The sequence below is a fragment of the Myodes glareolus genome, chromosome 2, assembly GCF_982192425.1.
Source record: "Myodes glareolus chromosome 2, mMyoGla1.1, whole genome shotgun sequence".
Lineage (NCBI taxonomy): Eukaryota > Metazoa > Chordata > Mammalia > Rodentia > Cricetidae > Myodes > Myodes glareolus.
This window is the reverse complement of record NC_142027.1, coordinates 76,225,946-76,245,030: the sequence shown is the minus strand read 5'-3', so window position 1 is coordinate 76,245,030 and position 19,085 is coordinate 76,225,946. Positions and strand designations below refer to the sequence as shown.

At 42.7% G+C, this 19,085-nt stretch overlaps 1 protein-coding gene across 10 annotated transcripts in view; it reads left to right on the top strand.

Annotated features, from left to right (window-relative positions):
• The window catches only part of Lpp (LIM domain containing preferred translocation partner in lipoma), a 597,751-nt gene that overhangs the window by 280,863 nt on the left and 297,803 nt on the right, over nucleotides 1–19,085 (top strand). For 9 of the 10 annotated variants that reach the window (XM_087901836.1, XM_087901839.1, XM_085685368.2 and 6 more), the window contains 2 exons: nucleotides 8,109–8,183; nucleotides 10,760–10,882. In XM_087901836.1, coding sequence (XP_087757962.1) covers nucleotides 8,109–8,183; nucleotides 10,760–10,882 — 198 coding nt within the window. The remainder of the gene's footprint in view (nucleotides 1–8,108; nucleotides 8,184–10,759; nucleotides 10,883–19,085) is intronic. The other variant, XM_087901861.1, reaches the window with a different exon arrangement.

The window sequence follows — 19,085 nt, the reverse complement described above, 5'->3', positions numbered from 1 at the left end:
CCTCTGGATGCTGACATCACTTGTCATGGCCGTCTGATAAATTGTCATACACCCACAGAATAGGTTCCTGATTAGGTCATGATTGTTACATTGCAGAATCACGCCTATTCCCGACTAGGGCAACATCAGTGGTTTTCTGATTTTGTCTCATACTCAATTTTTATCAATGGTAACCTTGGGCATAAAAATAGGAATTCCTGTTGGGAGTGTTAACGTAAACTATCTGAGCACTTCCTAAAATATATGTGATTCATGCCATGTGTTTGTTCCCACATCAACACCGAGTCCCAGGATGCAATTACCCATGCCCACTCTCTGCTTCGTCATGCGGCTGTGTTTATCCTTTAACCAGCCACATCTGGGAGCAGGGCCAAGCTCCTTGTAAGATCTATACATGTGTATGGCGTGATCACCCATGCCCTCCGCGTCTGACCTCGCTTTGTTCTTTCCAGAAGAACAGTCTTGTTGCCGGGCTTGCGTACACTGCACTCTTCCTCCAGCATCCTCATGCTCCTCAGCTAAACAAACAGCTTCCATGTTCTTCTCCATCCAAGGTCCTCCCGGTTGTGTTTTATCCATGCAGCCCTGTCTGCTTTTACTCTTTGTCTGTTCTCTCTGTTTTTGATTTGTTTTCTCTCATGTCTTTTGCCTCCTACACTGGCCTGCCTCTACTCCGCCTTCTAATGAGATCTGTAGATAAATCCACCCTGAGAGAACTGATCCCTCCTGCTTTCTCCTTCCTTCTCTGGCTCTCTTCCCCATCCCTCTCTTTCCTTTGTTTGCCCTTCCTCCATTGTCATCTACTTTCTTGTCCATTGTACCAGTCAGTATATTCTTAATAACTCATAGCATTTTTATAGGAAAGTGAATGAAACTATCCCACAGAGGGGATTAGATGGCAAATGAGATTGTTATCAAAGCTTGGGTTTCGTTTTGAAATTTGAGAGTGAGGTGGGCAGGAAATGAGAATGCACATGTGCAGGTGCACATGCAAGTGTGTGTGCATGTGTGTGTAATGGCCAGAGGTGGCTGGTTTCAGCTAGACTGATTGGCCAGTCAATTCGAGGAATCTGTTTGTATCTGCCCCCAGCCCTACCCCAGGCTTGGGATTATTGGTGTTTACCATCATTCCCCACTTTGAGATCAGTGCTGAGAATCTGAACTCAGGTCCCCGGTCTTCTGGGGTATGCTTGTCAGCTTGACACAAAGAATTATGTGAGAGGAGGGGACCTTAATTGAGGAAATGACTCCATAGGACCTGGCTGTAGGGTATTTTCTTAATTAGTTATTGATGGAAGAGGGCCCAGTCTGTTGTGTGTGATTCCGTCCCTGAGCTAGTAGTCCTGGGTTCCATAAGAAAACAGGCTGAGCAAGCCATGTGGAGCAATTCAGCAAACAGCATCCCTTCATGGCCTCTGCATCAGCTCCTGCCTCCAGGTTCCTGCCATGTTTGTGTTCCTGCCCTGACTTCCTTCAATGATGAACACTGCTGTAGAAGTATAAGGCTTTGCTCCCCACATTTCTTTGCTCATGGTATTTCATCACAAAAGTACCAATCCTAAGATACGGGAAAGTGCTTTACCAACTTACATCTCCCCCACCTGGAAGCTTGTCTTTTTGTGCGCTTCTATCTATGACCTCTTTCTGAGTCATTTAGTAAGTTCACTTCATCTTAGCTTGACTGTGGACAGGCTCTTCCCTGTTCGACTTTCCACTTTGACATAAAACTAACTGTAAGGACTTAGCAGAGAGACTTTTGTAGCTCGAATTCCAGTTTTTTCTCTTTCTTCCTTTTTCTTTCTCTTCCTGCATGGATGGTCAGAAGCAGTCTCCTTTTGATCTTTGGAATCCAGTTCTGATAAGCATGGATCATAAGATCTCCAGGTTTCTAAGGCTGCTGGGATACTTAGTGAGAAGTATGTGAAGCTTTGCTCAGTGTAACTGCATCTGCTGACCATGACAGTGTAAAAGTGTCTGTGTTGGCCGGGCACATGAGCTGCATCGCTGGGTAATTACTGCTGCACACCCAAAGGCTGCTTCTCGGAAGGGAAAAGAGGTTTGATAAGGATAAAATAGCATCTAGACTTGGGTGCCTCTCTGGCGGATCATCTACCTTTTATTGCTAGCAAATACGATTTCTCTAATTTTCAATTCTTCGGCATGAACGTGACTTCCATTTTAGGTCTTTGTGATAATATGTAATGTGTCTTGCATTTTCCCTGCCTAACTGCCTGCTGGAATCTAGCCATTCTCACCTTGTTGCTTCTATTTCCTTCGAGCAGCAGATGACTCTCAAACAATGAACTTCCTCTAGAAAAATGTTATCACTGCTTCTGTTTGAAATGAATATATCAGGCTGAATCTATAACTTCTAGAGTTCCACGTATCAAAGCAACGTGTAAGCTAAATGGAAGCAGAACAGTGTAGTTAGAAAAGGGGGCTATAGGTGAAAACAAGACACACTGCAAACTAACTGAAACACTTTGTGCCTCTGTATTGCCATGTAGACTGCAGTCATGTGACTAGACAGAGCATCAATTCCTTTTTGGAAGAAGCAGAAAGAACAAGTCCCAGCTCATGATGCTGGTAAGAGGCTTAGACTGGGACAGTGATTTGCCCAGCTTTCCCCTGTATGTGATGGCAGAGCCAGGATGAGATGCCCAGGGTGGTGCTTAGCACCCTGTCTGTCTCGATTGCTCAGGGAGTTCTGAGGTTGACTGGTAGACAGTGTCATATTTGGGTGTAAAATATCTAAATGGTTGCTCATGTTCTGACAGTAGCTCACTTATGAGTGTCTCAGCCAGTGTCTCCTTTCCTTTTGAGTGGGGCTATTGAATTAGGGACCTGTGATAGCAGGTCTGCATGTCTCGTGGTTATCCCGTGACTAGGTGACTGCTAAGCTTTTACTTCCTTATTAAATAAAGAAAATATTGGTAGGTGCCCACAGTCTGACTGTAAGGCTTTCTAGACACGGATGGTAGATTTCTGCAGTGTGTATATTGTGCTGTAGTTGAGCTTGAAGATGGGCTCTTTTTTCCTTTATTTTGCTGTTCCTATCCCCTCAACGAGACTGGCAGTCAGTGAATGTTGTTATCTTGGGTCCCTCTATTATCAAGATTTTTCTCATTTGAAAGAGGGAGTAAAATTAACTTTCCCATTTATTTTATAGGCTTCTGAAATGGTCCTTTGATGCAATCTATGTGGTTTGGCATTAGAGATGTTTCAGAGTATGTGTGGGGAAGAGGGGGCACCTTCTAGCCTTTCGGCACTGTTAATGAGCTGTTATCTTAGACAGGTCAAATCATCTCTTTATGAGAATTTTATCCTGAACGAAAGAGGTTGTTGGAAGAGCTCTTTGAGCGCCTCTTGCCTTCTAGGCCTAACATTTCATTAACCTGCCGGCCTTCTTCTGTGCTAGTCCTTGTCAATCACTCTCGTGACTATGCCTTCCCTGCACACCCTGATTATGGTTGTCCTAGCTAGAGTTCCTTTTGCTGTGATAAAACTCCCTGACTAAAGTAACCTTGGGAGCAAAGGGTTTATTTCATCCTTGACTCGGTGACAGCCCATCACCAAGGGAAGTCAGAGCAGAAGCTCAAGACAAGCAGGACCATGGAGGCAAGAATTGAAGGAGAAACCCTAAAGGAACACGATGTCCTGGCTTCCTCATTCTACTCTCTGTCCACCAGGGCCATCAGTCCAGAGGTCAATCATTAATCAAGACAGTGCCCCAATAGCTTGGCTACATGCAGTCTTCATAGGTATTTTCAAAGTTGAGGCTTCCTCCTATTAAACAACTCTAACCTTTGTCAAGTTGATAGAAAGCTAGGCATACCTATTAAACAATTCTAACCTCTGTCAAGTTGACAGAAAGCTAGGCATACCTGGTGTTAGCTTCTGGTATAGGAGCTTGGAGTTTCCAGGAGTTCCTCTGGCTCTCTTGTCTGGCATGTTCCTTCTGTCTTAGTTCTAGATACCTAGCTTGGATTACTTGACATGGGGCAGAATAGTTTTTCTTGATTTCATGTTTTGCTAGTGAGGTCATAGAAAGAACTCAAGCCAAAAGGTGGGAGAACCACCCAGCATCGAGCTTATAAATATTCAGTCCCTGAAAAATGTGTGAACGTGACTTACCATACCCAGCTTATTGAACTGTGTTGGATCAAAATATGCTTAAATGTTACATCTGCAGTTGAGTTGTTGCAAGCCGAAGCATTATTAATTTTGTTGCTACTGTGATCAAAGTATTTATTATGCATATATTTATCAGGCAGCACTCAGCAAGTATGAATTTATTAATCTTTACAGCTTTATGATGTGAATGGGGATCTAAGTTCAATAAGTTAAACTTACAAAGCAAGCAGATATGACGTCTGCATACCTAATTCTCATGGTATGAGTCTAGAGTCTTTGTCAGTATTCATTTTTGTGTCACGTCTTTGGGGGCAATAATTTAATTAAAAAGAAATAGACCATATAATGATCATGTCCTCAGATAACATACATCATGAAGTGTGATGTATATTATACAGGTAATCACTAAATTAGATAAACATTCTAATTTTGTTGATCATAAAAACTATGCCTTTTTATTCATTTTTGGATATATTTTGACCATCTTTTCCTCCTACTGATACTGTAAGTTGGGGAATTATGACTTTTAATAATTATGATAGGAAAAATTGCTTTCATGTAAGTCATTGAAAAATAGATGTGAAAAGACCATAACAATGACATATATAAGTATGCTTTGCTTTTGTCACTTATTTCCTGAATTTCCAATGTCTTCTATTCCTAAGTTGTGTGGAAGGGAGTTTTTTTTCTAGTATCACACAAGGGAAGTGCAGTCTAGGTCATTGCATAACAGAACCCCCTTTTTCGTTTTGTATGAGCTTGTCCTAAAAAGGTTCTGGAGGCCTCTAAAGCTTGACACACACACACACACACACACACACACACACACACACACACACACACATTTAAGCTTCCTTTTTTTCAGAAATTTTTGGTTTGTTTTGTTTCTACTTTTGAACAGTTACATACACACCTGGGTTAAGTCCCTCTTATGTGATGTGTCAGCATGCTTAATCAGACTCTGGGGACTTCCAGTGACTTTTGTATTCTTGGCGTAAATGTTGTATGTTGGTTGTAATTCTAGGAAACCAAATTTCTAAGGTGACTATGTTCTTTAAATTATTTTAAATTATAAAGTAATTGCATCATTTTTCTCCTTTCCTTCCCTTCCTTCCCATACATCTCTCCTTTTTTTCTCTCAAATTCAAGAACTCTTTTTCTTTGATCATATATAACCCTTCCTTCCTTCCTAGCTTTCTTCCTTCCTCCCTCCTTCCCTCCATCTCTCCCTCCCTCCCGCTCTCTCTCCTTTTCTCCCTCCCTTCCTCTCTCCCTCTCTCCTTCCTTCCTGTTTTCATCAGCAGCCAGGAGCCCCCCAACACTCTGATATGCTCACTCCCAGGATTCATCCTGCTCCCACACCTTTCACTGAAATGAATGCTTGCAGCTTTTATGCCGTGCAAAACAAGAGCAGTTCATTTCCATCGATGCATGCTGATTCGCCTGACTGGTGTGCAGCCGGTGAAGCCAGCATCAGTTCAGGCAAGGACTACGCATGGCCAATGAGACCTGTGGGTAGAAGGTCTTTAGCGGGCAGATTATTGGTGGAGGTTCCTTGCCTCTCACATATTAACCTGTTAATACCTCGGATACTTTTACAGTCGTGGAAGCTGATGGAAACCATCTGGCTTATGTCAGTCATCAAAGTTAACATTACAAGATGGGGTTTCTAGGTGAGCCGACAAGCTTCTTGGTGGGATGTGGTTAGAAAGGCATGCCTCACGCTTATCATTTCTCTCAGCTGGTCTGATCTCAGTTGAAGAATCAGGTAGATCCACCTCGTTCAGGTTTTATAAGGTAACTCGGCCTGACGGACACAACTAGCCTGTGAGATGACATTTCATCAAGGATTTAACTGCGGCATCTGATAGGGTTCACAGAACTGGGGTGCAAACGTGATGGGATAGCGAATCCTGGGAATAGATAAATGAATAGAATTCCTTGTTTATTTTCCAAAACATTTTTAATTTCTAGTAAACATGTTAAGTGTGAGGAATGAATAAATAAATATAACATCTCTGCCTTCCTCAGTGCTGCTGCCCCCTTTCTTTGCCCTTAGTTGGTTAGTAACACTTGGGCTAAAGGCTGGTTCATCTACATTAGTCTGTCGGTGTAGTTTGCCTTTATTTTTCTCACATGCTGTATGTTAGTTGGGGGCCTGTGTCTCATGATCTTCTCTTTATGTTCTCGCCACAATGGCGTCATCTCCCTGTAACTCCGCTAGCAGCACTGAAGGTTAAGGTTTTGTTTTCCAAATGGTATAATGAGCCTCACATGTAGTTTTAGTTGGGGTGTAGTCATTTCCATGTGTTTTAGGGGTGAATGGAAATACCTCTTGTGGCAGATTAGGTCTTGTGAACAGTTGCATCATGGGATACTGCTCTTTAGCCCGGACTTTTTTCTTCCTAGTTCATTCTCGTGTTCTGATTCTAGCCATTGCTGCCGTGACGAGCTCTGCATGGGTGTGATGCGGTGGGAGACATCCCATCAATCCTTTCTCCTCACCTTCTGTGCTGGACCTTCTTCATAACCATTTCTAGTTTTTAATTCATGCTTGGGGAAGTTTGAAGTCCTATAGCCGTTGCTAAGGAGTAAAGGCCAAGAAGCCTGAGAGGAAGCATCTCTCTTCATCCTTCTGCTTGGGAGTTCTAGAGATCGGTTTGCAGAACAAGTACTAAGAGGATGGATGAGCTGCACACACTGCTGATGAGCTCAGTCGACCCCTCTTGAATGGCACTCTTCCTGTTCCCCTGCTCTTCCTGTCCCCTCAGCACTCACCCTTAGCATTGACTCCCCAAATAACGTGCATGCTGGCCTTGTGTCAAGGGCATTGTGTCTCAGGGAAGCCAGCCTTAGACAATGGGATCTTTCTAGTTATGACTGGAGAGTGTGGGAGCTTATTACAATGGCCACTTTATTTGAGCGCCCATGGTATCTAGAACAAACCTCAGGCAGAGCATCAGGAGACTCTTCCTCGGCGCTCTTCAGCCTCTGGTAAGTTATTTTCCCATCCTATGACAGTGAGCCACAGTTAGAGTATGCCATGGAGACATGTTTTTAAGACTGGAGGATTCATCCAGCTTCTTTTAAGACTGTTTTGTGGGAGCAAAAGAGTGTATGAATCCAAAGGTACCGAGCGTGGTTGAGAGTTTCAAGGAAGGGGTGTGGGAACTTGGGCAGTATTCCAGGGATAGAACCAAGATCCAAAAGAGACATCGGGGAGGGAGAAAGCATCCTTTCCTTGTTCATAATGATGACCACGATGAGACACAATGCTGTTATATCAGGTCAGGCCAGGCAGTTTGGGGTTGTTCCTGTAAAGGCCACTTGAGTGAGCCTGGGGCTCGTTAGTCAATTGCATCAACCTATTCTGAGAAAGGGAACTGGGGATCAGTCCCAGCTTAGACAAGAGCATAGGCGACTGGAGCCAGTGGAGGGCTACAAGCTCAGGCTCGTCCCCTTCTCTAATTATTTGTTTCACTGTATAGCTCAGGGTAATTCTGTGACTTGGGTCCCGGTGGTTAGAATCCTGTGACTCAGGCCATAAGCAGTTGGGTATTTTGTGTTACAGTAACGTATAGAAGTTGAAGACCTGATTATATCCTGTCTCTTTGCTGCTACCCCAGGGGAACACTTAATGAGTGATGCTTGCCTCAAGAAGAAGAAGAATTAACAATAGCTATATTATGCCTATTAATTTATAGTTACTGGTTACTATAATTAATGCTATTTATGAAAATCATCATAATTATAGTGCTTTACAAAGTATGTTCCCATCCACTTTCTTATCTGCGCCTTCAACAACTCCCTTGCTGAGGCAGGGCGGGCGATGATCTCCGTGCTTTCCAGATGAAGAAACTGTGGCTCTGGGAAGCATTTAACCAGGCTCTGATCCGGTGTCCTTGTTAATTTGCTGGGCTAGCTATGTGTGTGTGTGGATGCACCTATCAAATTTTTGCTCATTATAATTTCAGGTCCACACACAGGATTACCAAATTCATTTGGTTCTCAGTAGCCGTCCTGCCCTTTCACCTAACCATCCTGGAGTGGTATGTCCTGCCCTTTCACCTAGTGCCAACTCTGTCTATGCAGAATGTTCTCCGATATTTCAGAGGTCTTTGTCTTTACTCTTTTGAGATGTTGATATGGTTGTATTGTGTGGGAAAGATGGGACTCTGTGATAGAGAAATCTATCAGTATTACTTCCCTAATAAAAACACATCTACCTTCATAGCTTTGCCATGGGCTAGTGAGATGGTTCCGTGGTTAAATGTTTTTGATGAGCACATCCAGTGACCTGGGTTCTATTCTCAGAGGACACATAAATGTGAAAGGAGAGAATCAGTACTACAGGCTATGACCTCTTGGTGCCTGCCTGTGCCTGCGCCCACATGAAAGTGCAAGTGTGCACACATGTGCACACACAAGCACACATAAGCACCCCTCATGCCAATAATAAATAAAAGAATATAAAATTAAAAAGTTGAATAAGACTGAATATCAGGGTCAGACAAAATCACAGCCTACCTAACATACCACTCTTTTTCCAGTGCAGGCTGGGGTAAGAGTTCTGAGAGTAATTTTTCAGTTTCATAAATCCAGTCTTGGAAGCTGTGCTCTCCATCCTGCTGCTCGTTTGAGTCAGGGTGCTCACAGGTACGCATAGTCTGAACCATTTGATTTCATTTTTTTCATCATATAGTAGAGTATTTCCAGCTTCTTGGTATATATGCCATGTTCAGTACCTGGAAGATGATGATACAAGCAAGGCCCTGAACGAAAATCCTTGGAATACTGACGGTGTCATTATTCACCAATGCATTTTTTTAAAAAAGAAGATTGCCTACTGAAACATTCATAGACTTCAGGCCCTGAGCAGGAGACTGTGGGGCACAGTGTGACCTAAACGAGTTGCATCTTTATTTCCATCAGTCTTGCATTGCTGTAGGCATGAAGGGGCCATATACAAATGGATATAAAAGACAGCACGCCGTTGGTGGTCAAGATGACTAGCCAAGTAAACAGGGCAGATCGAGGGGATAAAGGGACAGAGTTGTCTTGGCAGCATATCCCAAAGGGCAAAAATACCTACTTTAGACAATGTGCTAACGGGCACTCATTTTTAAAGAGGACTCACACACAAGGAAGCAAGGTGATCAGTCATCTAGGGTAGGAGCTATGGATGCCCAACTTCCAACATACGTGTAGCTGATAACCTGGTTTTGCTGGTGTCAACCCAGGTCTCTGGAGGCTTAACTTGTGCTGACTGTCTTTGCCCAGGGCCAACCAGTACATCAGAGTCCAGTCATGCTACCTCACCATATGTAAAAAACTTCTAAGACTTGGGGAAAGTGGCGTGGTGAGAAAAGCACTCAAAATAAATAAATAAAGTAAGTAAGTAAGTAAATGAAGAAAGAAAAGAAAAATAGGAATTTAGTCAGGTTCTGCAGTGGCATGGTGGGAAAAATCACTCTAAATAAACAAGTAAATAAACAAATAAGTGGGGAAAGAAAGAAAAAGGGAACTAGTTGGGCTCTGTAGTGTTCCTGATGCCATTTGGTTTGTAAGAAAGTATATTTGATTCAAAGTTGTAAAGTTAATACATCGCTCTTCTTCTAAATCCTTGTGTGTGTCCTTGCTTTGAGCTGGAGGCAGACTTTTGCTTGCTTTCCCCAGTTCCGTGCACAGTTGCTGAACGTGGCCTGTGATAATCCTGCTGCTGTGCTTTCATTCTGAGGGCAGGTAACGTGGGCCACTGCTGGCTATGTCCCATTGCTCCCAGCTCCCTCACACAGGCGCGCTATGCCTGCCTCCTGTGCAGCTCTGTGGCCAGTGTCCCACGTGACCCGCTTCCTGTGCAGGTCTGTGGCCATGTCCCATATGACCTGCCTCCTATGCAGTTCTGTGGCCAGTGTCCTACGTGATCTGCTTCCTGTGTAGCTCTGTGGCCAGTGTCCTACGTGATCTGCTTCCTGTGTAGCTCTGTGGCCAGTGTCCTACGTGATCTGCTTCCTGTGCTGCTCTTTGGCCAGGGTCCTACGTGACCTTCTTCCTATGTAGTTCTGTGGCCAGTGTCCTACGTGACCTGCTTCCTGTGTAGTTCTGTGGCTTCAGTCCTAAGTCACCTCTTTCTACTTCATGTTTTATGAGCTGTGCTGGGCTCCCTTACATACACTACTTCTACCTGTCGACTACTGAGCAGATAAATAGTTTCACACTTCGTGGCGCCTGGAGTTGATTTTTCTTATCGGACACTGTTTCTCCTCCATTTCCATTGCTTCTGCAGTAAACCATCAACAATGATGATTTCTGAGTACAGAGGGCCTCAAAGATTCTGATCCTACAGTGTAGACATGGGGACATTAATTTCTTCTACTTAAATCTTCATCAGAGTGTCTAAATATATAACTCTAGAGAAAGACATTTCACTTTTTTTCCTGTTTTCTTACCTATCAAAAAGTGATGATACTTTTCTTCTTGCCTACCTTATTAACATTTGATGAAAAACCTTAAAAAAAATCCATGTAGGAAATAGTACAAAAGAGCAAATTATAGCACGGAAGATTTGAACTCATAATGCTATCCAGGGAGGTTTATTAAATTTTAATGTGTATGTTTTTATCAGGGAAATCCTGGAGGCAAGACCCTGGAGGAAAGGCGGTCCAGTCTAGATGCCGAGATCGATTCCTTGACCAGCATCCTGGCTGATCTGGAGTGCAGCTCTCCCTACAAACCTCGGCCCCCACAGGTAGGTGCTGTCCACAGCATCCCTCCAGCTGTGGTCCTCACCCTATCAGGAGAATGAAGTGTGTCTTAGAACCTTCCATTCTTTCTCCAACTTCTTAAAGTCGGTGGCCCAAGATGCACCCTAGCCCCTGATATGAGAAGACCTCGCTGTGTCATAACTTTCCTGTACCACCCCCTAAGTGCATCCATGATAGGCATGCACCTCCATGCTGACAACGGGTCGACTTTGTTAACTCTCGGCTCTTGCTGGATCACCAACAGTGACTTCTTAAATGTGCATTGGTGGCTTCTTCCTTTAAAATGACGCAGTGCTGCTTCTCAGGGTTGTTAGAGGAAAGCACAGCTCATTTCATTGCTGTGCCCTTTTCCTGAACCTGTCTTTGTGGATATCCGCCTACGCATTGTTGCGGTCTCTACATATATGACTTGGCATGCGTGTCTGTATCAGGTTCTAGTGAGGGCCTGTCTTGTTTTCCTTATATTGCATGTTGAGGAAGCGTCTGCTTTTGTGGCTGTTAGTAGTAATGACAAATGCTACAAGGGACATGAGACTTCTACCAGTGTGATTCCCACGCACAAGAGAAAGGCTGACTTCCTTGTTTTTTCCTGTCTTCCCCACGCCCTTCTCTTCCCTCTTTGAGACTAGGTCTTGGCTGACCTGGAACTCACTATATAAGCCAGGCTGGCTTTGAACTCATGGAGCTGCCTCTCAAGTGCTGGGATTCAAGGGATTTGCCACCAAACCTAGCCTTCTGTAAGTGTGTGCGCACTGGCACAGAAGTCAAGCTATGTCAGTTTCTCCTAGGATTCACAAGAACGAAGCAGAATCAGTTACTGTGTTTTTGGTGCTAATGGGTGCACTGTTAAAAACTTTCTTATTTTTGCTTACTTTAGAGTGTGAAAATTTTTCTGCATTTTCATTCATCATCTACCTTGTTGGAGCTGGTATTCCATCACTGCACAACATGCTCCACCTGCCTAAATATGAAAAGGGTGAACTCCCTTGCAGGGCTCTGTGTCCTCAGAAAGACTCTAGATGTCAAAGTGAGGTGGGTCCTTTTAGTCCCTGTGTGGCTTGACCCGAAAATGCTTTGCTTTTTCTAATTGACAGCACATGCACCACTGTGTGTCTCACTCTTCTTGGTGGACAGAGGTCATGGGACTGTCAGTGATCCCTTAACAAATTCTAGAGCAGCCCAGCTTCCGTGCTGTCAATCATTGGCTGCTTGTCTTCACCTAAGATGCAAGTGTCCTCTTTAGACTCGTTCCCTATCACCCTCCCTACTCATGTAATGGGACTGGCAGTTATGTTGGGAACAAAAGGCCAAACAGACAGAAGACGAACTCTTGTGTCTGTGTTGGCTTCACCAGTCCTGCCAGCGCGCATGTTCTTTATGTCTTACACATTGGCTGAGCTTTGGGTGAAGAGCAGGCATGAAGGCTTTTGCGGGGAACTGAGAGGAAAGAAAAGTGTTGGGAGCAGAGTCAAAGTACTCAGTAGTTGTCTAGTAGCTCTTGGCACTGTGTGAGATAAACCGCAGCTACTGTGGCAAGGGCCCAGGAAGACAGTGATAGATTTTTAAGAAGGTGGCAGAACCTGAACAGTCTTACCCATCGGCATGTGAATACAGTCAGAGACTGAGTGGAGCCATGTCACTGGAGATCCAGGGCGGGGTGGGACTTTCAAGCCCAGGAGGCTAAAGGAAAGCACTCCACCAATGACTTGCCTGGACTTTGAGGCCCTAGATGAGTTTTGATGCTCAACTGATATTTTAGCTCGTCAATTATAGGTCGAGAATGGAAAGTTCTTGAAGGGTCTTTAGCAGGGGAAAGCTAAAATTTATTCTGAACAGAAATGCTGAAAACAAGATCAACTCTGAAGACGCAGGGGGAGAGACAGAAGCCCCTCCTAGAAATGATGCGTACATTATCATCTGACCTTAACCGATTTATAATTCTAGCCAATCAAATAAATGTCACATGTCTGGTTTCTCAAGATCACAAATCCATGCCTTGCCACTAGACCAGCTACCTTCTGCCACATGCTTCTCTGCACTCATTTTAAGCAGGGTTTTGTTTAATCTTTGTTTTTCACTTCTGGAGACTTCTAATTTTCCCCTCCATTTTTTTATACTGAAAGTTTTTCTCATAATTTTGTGGTTACAATGTACTCTCCCCTAACTCCTCTTGAGATTCTTCCCACCGTTCCTCTACCTTAATCCACACCCTTTTCTCTCTGTCCTTAGAGAGCAAGCAGGCCCCTAAAGAATAATAATAAAATTAATATAAAACTAAAGCAAACAAACTGGAATAGAGCAAAACAAACAAAAAGAAGAGAAAGCACAAGAAACACATAGTAAAGACGCACACACACATACACATGGGAATTCCATAAAAACTCAACAATGCAAATAACTAGTAAGTTGGTGGGGGGAAGAGAGAGACAGAAATTCCCCAGCAAAACATTATGAGACAAAGAAGCTGTTGTATGGAAAAGACTCTGCTGAGAGGATTCTCCTTGTCATGGTCTTTCTTCCGTAGGTCTGTGCCTACACATGCCTCCCATGAAAAGTAGTGCATTTCAATTGGTTCATTCAGCTGTGGTCTTCCTGTCGGAATGGTCTTACTATACACGCACACTCACAATTGCTGACAATGTGAACAGCAGGTTACTGATGGTGAAGCCCATACCCAAGACTCCGCACATGCCCCGCCACATCTCGGAGGCACAGGCAGTGCACTTGTTCTGTGAACACAGCAAGCAAGACTTGGCCTGTAAATGACCTAGGTTTTTGACTACTATGTGAATACATCTGGACCCAAAACCATAGACTTTTGCTTGACTGTATATTCTAAAACAGTATTAAGACTTTGGTGGTTATTTATTTTTAATTATCTTACTATTGGAAAAAATCATGAAGTCAGTCATATAAGTGACATTGTTCCTTAGGAATCGCTTTCCCATAAAAAAAGAAGAACATTCATGAGGTTCAAATAATAATTAGGATGACCTCTGAGTTAAATAATTTCATAATGAGGCTGAAGTCTACTTTCAGTGTGTCTGTTCCATACTCAAATCAAAGGTTGGTCTAGTCTGTTCTTTTCAATTATTCTAATTTAGGAAAGCAAGAGTTAATTAGGAGCTCCAGCTCCTCCTGAATTATCTTTGCTCCCGTGGAACTGAAGTAAATGCGTTAGTATTTATTGCTAACGTAATTATATGCTGTGAGAACAATAATCACACACTTAAATATTAAAATATGTGCCAAGAGCAGATGATGTCTGCTGTAGACCGTGTTGTGTTGTAGCTACAAGACACCTGAAATGTCCTCGAAGAATAGACTTTCATTTCTAACTTTGATGTTTTCTGTTTTTGAGGCAAACCAGATTTCAAATTTACAACCTAGTGAGTCACCTGAGCACCTCAAGTAGGTTACTAGGTCTGTGGTCCCTCACTTCTCAAGCGCTCATTGTGTCTTACCAGCTTGTTTCTGAATTACCTTTGTATGGCCACTTTGACTCATGATCTGCAAAAAATGATATGTAATGTCTAATGTTTATGCAGGAAGAGGTCCCAGAGAGCAAAGTCACATAACAACTCCGAAAGTTTCTCTGCTCTTGTTAGATTTTGCCAAAGCATTTTTCCCCTTTTTAAAGAAGGATCTCCCATCTCATGTTGCCCGGTTTTTGTGTCTCTTTGGACAATGCAGCTGAACTCCATATATTAAAAAATAAAAAAGCCTTTTAAAAAAGCCTTTTATAGGCAAGAGACAGAAAAGTTGTCTGGAGCAACACAAAGAAGGACCTCACTGTGCTCTTTCTATTGCCATGTGCCCCACCCTGTACTGAAACTGTTCGGAGACCCTATATCAAAAAATCACACAGATGTTAGAATTGTGCATTTCAGAGCCAGGGGGACCCCACCACACAGACAGCCATGTATGCTCTTGACTGCATCTGTCCTGGGAAGTTCTCTGAATTTCAGAAGTTACAACGGTGATGACAGGGAATGTCTTGTCTAATGCATAGGTTATTTCAAACATCAAAATAAAGTATGTGGCCTGTTAAGGAGAATGACAGATTTCAGAAATTCAGATGAACTTAAGACCTAGTATCAGTTTTACTGCTTAAGACTTTGACAGTAAAGAAGAATAATTTATTAAGGAGAACAACAGTGTTTCTATAACTGAAGTTTACATCAAGTATACACACACACACATACATGCACAAAGATAGATTTATGTATGTGTGTATGAATATCATATAGATTACATGTGTCTATAATGTTTGATATAGCATAACCTATAAAATATTTTAGCAAAGTTTACATGGTATAGATCATATATATTATATGTTTCATATAAAGTATAAAAATCAATATGAAAATACATTTGTTAAAGTTTACATAATTAATGTATATGCATAATATATTGCATATAAATTATATATATAAACCACCTTTTGCAAAATTTACATGATGGATACTCAAGCACACAAAAATACAAACATATTCATGACACTGCATGAAATTATATGATTAAACATCTTAGTGTTTAGAATCAGAGCTTACAAGCCTTTCATGTTAATAGAGACTAATCTTAGAAGAATACACATGAGAATTGAAAGGGATTCGAGGTGAACTGCATCTCAAAATGATCCAAAAATATCAGGGCTTATATTGCTCTTAGGTCATGTAGTCAGACTCATAATTTATAGGTAAAGAGTTTTTGTCCACACAAGGAAGGACCGTGACTCTGGAAGGCACACTTAGTAGCAGGCAGAGGATATATTTTCTTTTTTTTTTTTTTTCTTTTCTGGTCCATAAAAGAGCAGTTCTTTGTGATGACAGCAGCCAGCAAGCATAATTTCCATTAATATCTTCATTTTATTTCCAAAATTCTGTTTTATATGTCACTTCCCTTTTAATATCTTGGTGATTTATCAAAGGATTAGATGTACCAAGAGGATATCACAAAGGAAAACAGAAAATGTCAGATGGTATGCTTCCATTATTCAGTCCCATCTCTGGTGAGAGTTGCAGCCTAGGTAGAGCCACCCTGAGTTCGTGCTGACATGTGGACCCAGAAGGATTTGATTTAGACTAGTGTACTATTACAGATTTATTATAGAGTTAGTTGTGATTGAGAGAGAGTAAAAGAGAGACAGGCAGGGGTAGAGAGAGCCAGCACCCCATGATGCCGACTGACAGTTTTCCTAATACCCTCATAAACTGAAGAGTGTTAAGGGTGACAGGACAGAGGACCAGCTTCCGTTTAGCACCATCTTCGCTTTGACTCTGGTCCTGATGCAGGCCTTCTAACCCCAGAGCACTCGCCATTGATAACACTGCTGTTTCTCTTTAGGAGGTGACTCTTGAAGAGCTTTTGGCTGGGGGTCACTGAAAAGGCAGAGCTGTCAATTAAAGACTGGAATTTTCGGCTGTCTTCCATCTCCAGAGGCAGGGAGAAGAACTGACATTGAATAGACCATGCCTTTAATGAAAGCTATAAAAATCCCAATAGATTGAGGTCAGAGAACTTGCTAGTGGGTGAAGGTGTCCAAGTACCTGGGGGATGGCTGTCCTAGGTTACACGGGGCGGAAGCTTTTGCAGTTAGGTCCTTTCTAGACCCAGCTCAGCACTTCTCTTCCACATCTTTTTATCTGTGTCCTTTACTGTGGCCTCTACAATTCGCTGCCCAATGTAAAGAGAAGACTCACTAAGTTCCTTGAGCCACTCTGGCAAATCATCAACCTCATTTTGCTAGGATCACCAAGTTGAAGCCAAGTCATGCGGAAATACAAATAACCCGATGCTCAGTACTTACCATTGGCATGTGACTGTGCTCAGCCTGGGGGATTAGAGGGTCTGCCGTGGTTAGAGGTGGTGGTGTCAGAACTGAACTGTTGGATATTTACTTGGTGGCCGAGAATAGACCTATAAGGGAGAAAATGGTTATCAAAGTGAAGATTTATGTGAGGCATACATTCAGAGAACATAAGTGTGTTTTCCTTGTCATCTAACAAGAAACAGTTGGAGAGCTTTTAGATGCCAAGGTTATCATGGGTCTACCATTGGCTGCTTTGTCTCCGAGTCTGCAAGGCAAGAAGAGTACTGCTTTTTCGCTGCCGTGGGATACACCCCAGAAAGATCTCCCTTGACAGTAACTGCACTCCAGCACTGATCTGGGTAGGACAGCTTTCACTGCTGTCCTTGAGGTTATTAGCACATGTCTAGAGTTTGCTTTCAAAGTCAGCGTTTTGGAGTTTGGGCTGCTTCCTTCTGAAGATTCCTTGTACTGAAAAATATCACCTCATCCTTTCAGGGACAGAAAAGTACAGAAACTTCTTAGCCTCTTTGGCGGTTGAGTACATAGGTGCTTCGTGTCGGTATGGATACAGCCTGAACTGCAACCTCAGCCCTCCCACGCTGGCTTCATGTCATAGAACGGTTGCCTGTGAGGCAGCCCGAGAAGTCCATTCATGGATGCCTGTGTTGCAGTGAAGGTTGTTTATTAAGACTTCAGGTGGCTGGAGGTATTGTGTACAGTCATCAAGGTGGAGTCCTGTGGTGCCATGGATCGTCTCTTCTCTTGTGCTCCCATGTTCTAGCTTGTAAAAGGCGAGAGCAGCTGCAAGAGAGATTTATTAGTAATTGAAAATGCAATATTTTGTATTATTCAGTGCTATCTAAACATGCTGTTTACTGGACCATCAAAGCCCCAGCATGCTCATACTGTGTGAGGAATCATGTGGTTCTTGCAGACCAAGGATTTTACCTCCTTGGGGTGGGCACCCTCTTGAGCATGGTGTTCTCTGTTGAAGCAAGGACTGGGATAATACCATCACCATATTCCTCTTCCTACGTTGTTTTTGGTGAAACATCCGGGAGCGGACCCTGATCTCCTGAGAGTCAGTTTCTCTGCATGCTGATATGGTCTGCTTACTATAGCTCTCTCTCTGAGAATGTGGTTAAAGATGAAACACTTTAGAAATGTCATGTGGAATATTGTAGCTGGAACACAATAAAATGTGAAAAATAGTCCTTTAGGAGGCAAACAGATAGGCATTTTGCAGTGCCTGTGTTTAGAGGATCTGGGTTATTTTGAACTAGTCTGTACCTGCCAGAAGACCTAAAGTCAAATAACAATGAAGTGGGGGCGGACAAGCGGTTAGCTGACTCAGAGTTGCATGCTATGGGTTTGATGACGGGCAATTAATTTTTAGATTGCATATAATTGCACCTCTATAACATTTATACCACTTTCTTTTTAAAAAGATGATGCTTACGTTTCTGTCATACGTGATCCACAAAATCAAACTTAGCTGCTAGATTTTGTTGAGAATGTTACGAAATGTTATATTTAGAATGAAAATTTAGTCCCCCCTTGCCTGTACCCTACAAACATGAGTGCCAGTTTAAAGTCTCCAGTGCATGCATCTCCTCCGACAGTGAGCAGATAGCTGTGCAGTGTGCTAAGGAGCACCCACTCTGCCCAAGCCTAGGAGATGTTGGTCCATCTGGGACAGCTCAGCTGTGGTCCAAGAGGTAGCCTTTTGCTGCAATTTACTTGCTCGACCTTGGTGATTTCTTGGCCCAGAACAAGTGTTCCATTACACTGAATCGCTCAACCCAGTCATTGGCTTACAGGAAACAGACAAAGCTACGTCTTTCTTGAATGTTTCTATTTTATAACAGCATCTTAGTGGGCATAATCAGCCCTATGTCCATGCAGAAGCACACAGCACATTTGCAAAATTAAAGAGCGCTCTTGTTAGCACTGCTCTCTGCTTAATTTCTTCCTCTCCCACTGTTTAAATGCCTTGCTCAGACACACCATGCTCCTTTTATCCCCCCTTTCCTTTTTAAATCAGCAAATAAGTAATTTAAGGCAAATCCAATTGAGCCTTTTTTTCATGTAAGATTTTTAGACATAACCACAGAAAATAAGTTATATTTTGTGTGTGTACTTTAAGAGAAAAAGCTGTGTCTCCACGTTGTTTGGTCCATTTGGAGACCCTTTACTTTATTTGGTTTATAGCCAGGTTTATAGCCAAGTATAATAATGGTTATGGCATGTATAGACTAACGATTGGAGGCATTTAATCACCTACTTTACATATAACATTATTAGACGTGGTAAGTGACTGGCTGGCTCTACATCCAAAATTCCACGGGAGGGCTGAACTACTAAAGTTATTTCAC